At 42.6% G+C, this 5,248-nt stretch overlaps 1 protein-coding gene across 1 annotated transcript; it reads right to left on the minus strand.

Moving 5' to 3' along the window:
- Positions 1-1,353: 1,353 nt before the first annotated feature.
- On the minus strand, positions 1,354-2,235 carry LOC138296939 (olfactory receptor 2K2-like). The gene has a single exon (XM_069236459.1). It carries the CDS (start codon positions 2,233-2,235, stop codon positions 1,354-1,356), a length of 882 nt encoding a protein of 293 aa, XP_069092560.1.
- Between the last annotated feature and the right edge of the window lie 3,013 nt (positions 2,236-5,248).

Raw genomic sequence — 5,248 nt, forward strand, 5'->3', positions numbered from 1 at the left:
GAATCCCAGTTCTGTTGGAACCCATTAGGAATACTTGTGTAGGAATAAAAGGGAGCTGCTAGTCATCCTAGTACAACATGAAAGGCCCTTGCATATAGCCACAGCTGTAATAAGTACTGGGAGATTGGTTAGAGAGGTTACACTTCTAAATCAACCCTAGGAGGGAGCTAAATAGGTAAAGCCAATCATGAAACACCTTCACTGTGCTCTATGATAGTTCCATCTGTGTGAAGATATGATGCTCAGAAGGAATGAGTAATGACTTTCTTTTCTCTTCATGGCAGAGGGCAGAGGATTGATGTTCTTCCCCATTTATTTATTCATGTCATTAATTATGTATTAATGTATATGTGTTACAGCTTGCACATAATCCAAATAACTAAAGAACAGTACAACTCTTTATAAAGGAAGAACATTGTGGAACTAGAGAAAGCTCATGAGCTTGGAAAAGATGAAGTTGGTCAATTCACTTGTGACAAGGATTTATGGAGGCAAAGGGGAAGACATTATGGCAACAAGAAACCTGATTTTTACATACACACACTTTTTTTCAACTTGAGGACCGCAAGGAAAAATATGCAACCCCAAACAGAATCACTTCCAGAAGCTGGAGAAAACTCCCAGGGTGTCAATTACATATATTTTCATTTTCAGAAAGGATCCCCCATTTTTGCAGTTTGTTAAAAAAGAACTAGTTTGCCTGGACATTAAAAAACAACATGGGGGAACCAATGAGTTATCAACCTTTTTCCTTTCTGTGCAACTGCCACAGCTTTGAGTGCACAAAAGCCAGTAAGATGCCCCTCATGCATAGGGGCATCGCTTAATATGGTAGGTGATTCTCCACCATGAGAGTGAAGGTCATGACCTCTGCTGAGCTGGCTGGCTGGTCAGCTGCCATCAAAGTGTACATAGGGTCCTTTGTGCCAAGCATATACTAAGCACGCATGTATTTTGGGTGAGATAAAGTGGGCAACAGAGTGCCAATCCTAACTTCAGATAGATATGATGGACAAGATGAAGTGTTGGTGTGGAGCATGTAGATGGCAGGGCCTGGCAGAATTCTAGAGTGCATGATATCAGAGTAGAATGTAGTGTTGTTGTAGGTAGTGCTACATCATGCTGTGGTGTGCCATCTCATGTTAAGAAGCCCATAGAGTTTACTTAGTGCATGGCATGGGCCGAGGGATGTTGCTGGAGAAGATATAGTACGTCTTAGACAGGACAAGGAGGTGGGACCTACATTTTTAAAGTATAATAGAAACTCCAGAATGTACGGATATGGTAGGTGCAGCTGTCATCATCTCTGATGCCCTGTCTAGTACAAAGTAACTCCTCTTTGTACCCAGACATTTAAACCTTAGATCCTGGCCAGGCTTTCTTTTTGATGAGCAGCTTTCTCATAGCCATTTTCATCTCATGGTTTCTCAGAGTGTAGATGAATGGATTAAGGGCTGGAGTAACCACCCCATAGAAGACAGAGATGACCTTTTCATTTTCTGTTGAAATCTGTGACCTGGGAGTCATGTACATCACAATTAGTGCGCCATAGAAGAGTATAACCACAGTCAAGTGAGAGCCACAGGTGGAGAAAACCTTGCTTCTTCCAGATGCAGGCATTCTCAAGATGGTGGAGATGATGTGGAGATACGTAAAGATAATTAAAGACATGGGAGCCATGAAAACAAGCAGAGAAACTACAAGGAACATAATCTCTTGTAAGGGGGTGTCTACACATGCTAAACGTAGGACTGCTGCCAGTTCACATACAATGTGGTTGATCTTGTTGTGTCCACAAAAAGGTACTGTCATTGTAAAAGACACATTCACTGTAGCGAGAAGAAATCCACTGACCCAGGTTCCAAAAATAAGTTTGGTGCAGAGAGCATTGTTGATAATGTGGTGGTAGTTCAAGGGGTTGCAGATGGCAATGTAGCGATCCCAAGCCATGACGGCTAGAAGGATGCATTGTGTAATACCCAAGGAGACACCAACGTACATTTGAACAACACATCCAGAGTATGTGATAGTGTTCTTTTCCATCAGGAAGCTTTTCAGGCATGTAGGCATGTTTGTTGATAAAAAGCATATATCCAAAAGCGACAAGTTAAGGAGAAATACGTACATTGCAGAGCTTAGTTTAGAATCTGCTTGAACAACAGCTATGATGAAACTGTTGGCAGTAATGGTGAAAAAGAAAATGATTAGGAACAACACAAATAGCACAATCTTCATGTGAGATGGAATGAAAAAACCTAAGAGAATGAATTGACTTGTATTTGTTTGGTTTCTGCCTTCCATCCTAGGTTCCCCTCCTTAGAGAACGAATTTGGGTTGCCAAAGTTTTTTTTCTGTCTTTCAGCTTAGACTCCGTTCATGACCTGAAAAATAAGAAAAACCTGTCACGATTGTTTGTCATTCATGAAAGGCATGCATTCAATTGTCTGAGTCATTAGCTTTCAGTGAAAAGCAGAACCCCTGTTCCAGATGGGACATTGATGAGGGTGGCAGGAATGGCTCAATGAAAAAGTGGTCTCATGGGCATGGCCAGTGGACAAACATATGCTACGTATTTGACTGCCCCAGGGGGATTGAGGGAGATGAGATTTATTGGGGAGACTGTAGGCCTGACTAACTGATGTTGTAAGTGTTTGTTGGAGGATGAGGTCTTGACATGTGGGTGTGTCCTTTACAGTTTGCTGCTCATCACTTGAACAAACACAGCTGAGCACTGCATTGATAAAAAAAGAATCCTTGTGGGTGGGATTCAGAGGTGGTTTGAAAGAGGAGATGTGACTTAGACACAAAAGAAAATGGCCGCTCCTGTGTGAGGCTCTGTCTCCTCTCTGGCTACTGGGACTGTTTACACAGCATGCATGTCAAGTCAACAACAACAATGGGGTGATTTTGGAAGGTACAAATATGGTGAACAGAGATGAACGTTTCATTACCCCTTTTCTATAGCAAAGCGCTCTAACTCCTAACTATCAGAATTGTGGGTCGCTCTGGCTGTCAGTTTGTCTCTCCTCAGATTGGGGAATGTGCTCTTTTTCAGATGCCATAAGTTTGCCGGTCAACTCATGCCACTTCATTTACAGTACCCTTCTGCAATAACTGTGTTTTTGGATCCTGGTTCCCTCATTTACAGAAGTTTCACAATGACTGTTTTTATGATTATAACACTTTCACTGTGGAAAGGTTTTTGGCCACCATTTTAAGTCTCCTTGTAAACTAGAAGTCCCTCCTCCTCAAGATGCAATGTTTGAATGATTTTTCTTTCTTCCGAGCTACAAATTCCATTAAAAGCAATTGTCAAGAGGTGAAATAGTTGTTTCTGCAAGGATTGAACTCATAGCTTAATTTATACACTTTATTTGAGGAACTGACGGCTTCTAAGACTCTTTATTTCCACTCTTGAAAAGAAACAGCTCCTGTGCTACGTCAATGTTTAACTGAATTTCCATTTCTAATATATGGTTATGTGGGCAGAAATAAGAATGCTAATAACCGGTTGGAATCAACTATTTCTAAGGTTATTTATTTTCAATCCCTAGTCAAATATAAAGCAGTCATGATGAGGGGTAAAGATTCTCTCCTTCATACTGCCAAGAAATTGCATCCACCACTCAAGATCCTGGCGCAATTGCGAAGAAAATACCGGCCTCAAGTTCAGCCGAAAGACCTAAAAGAGAGGATGACTGCCCTCCTAAATCTCCAGCAGAACCAACATTAGATGATTTAATGGATGAATTGAAGTCTCTAAGACCATTACTTTATGAAATTGATGCCACTATGCAAAGGTTGGAAGAGCGGTGGCATACCCCGAATCAAAGGGTCTCAACCATGGAACAATAAATCAGCAATGTGGAGGACTCAGTTCCTAATATTTCACAGTTACAAAAAGACATTGATATGCTTGAGAAAGTAACTAAAGATTTGAAGAACAGAAACAGGAGAAGCAATCTCAGGCTATATGGAATTGCCTTCTTACAGATGATACTGACAAAGACTGTTAATTTAGACTCTTTGCATCCATTGAGGATATAACAAGCTCAAGTGGGTCTAAAACCTTCATCATCCTCATTAGCTAAACCTAAGGGTATTATTATGTTATTATTTCAATATAATGATCTGATGGGCATTGTCACAGCTGCAAAACAGAAACAATCTTTACTGTGGTCTGGCAACACTGTTTATCTATCGTAAGATGTTTCCAATGCAGCTGTATCTAGGTGAAAACTATTTCTCGATCACAGACCCTAGATTTGCGCTACCAATGCCAGATAGGGCAACATTATGGCCCTCATTACAACTCTGGTGGTTGGTGTAAAAATGGCGGTAATACTGCCAACAGGCTGGATTAATTACCACCAAATTATGACCATGGTGGTGAGAACTCAGATAGACAGCCACTTTACCACACCGACCGCCAGGTTGGAAACAACAGGCACAAAGGCGGTAGCCGCCTACAGCCAGGCGGAAGACAATATTATGCCCACCATACCACCATATCATGACCTAGGAAACCGCCACCTTTTCCGCGGCGGTACCGATGACAATAAAAGTGTGGTGGAAACAGACCTCAGAAGGGAAAGGACTCACCATTGGAGACGCAGGGAACAACCACGCCGCCATGGAGCCCAAGCTGCATGCCTTCCCTATGGTCTTCTATGTGCTGCTCCACAAAGAACACCAATGACGGCGAAGACGACAACGGTGACTCCAGCCGCCTAGCACACAAGGGAGGGGGAGATGAAAAAGAGAGTGATACCCCCACGCACCACACACACCCCCACCCCCAACACCATACACACATTCAGCTGCAGTACTAAAACATATTTACGCTGTACCTCGGATGAATAATGCAAGGACAACAGGACTTTACTAAAGTGAGTGTAATAAGATCAACACAGTATAAATAAGAAATATGCAATGTAACATATATACAATTGTACAGTTCATGGGACACTGCCTAGTCCTCAGTGTGCGTGGGCCACAGCCGAAATTCAAAGGCCCCACTTGTCGCCTGCATCAACATGGAGAAAACACTGCAGGGGCATCAGTTGATAAATAGGGAGTGGTTGTAGGAGGTGTCTGCTGATTTTGGGTGCAGGTGCACGGGCTGGATGCTGTTGGGAGGTGGATGGCTGATTGGTGTCTGAGTGCTTCTGTTTGTGTACTTTAGGAGGGGGGCACAGACACAGTGGGAGAGGACACAGGGGACGTGTGCATGGCTGTTGTGGAGGTG

The sequence above is a fragment of the Pleurodeles waltl genome, chromosome 5 (assembly GCF_031143425.1).
Source record: "Pleurodeles waltl isolate 20211129_DDA chromosome 5, aPleWal1.hap1.20221129, whole genome shotgun sequence".
NCBI lineage: Eukaryota > Metazoa > Chordata > Amphibia > Caudata > Salamandridae > Pleurodeles > Pleurodeles waltl.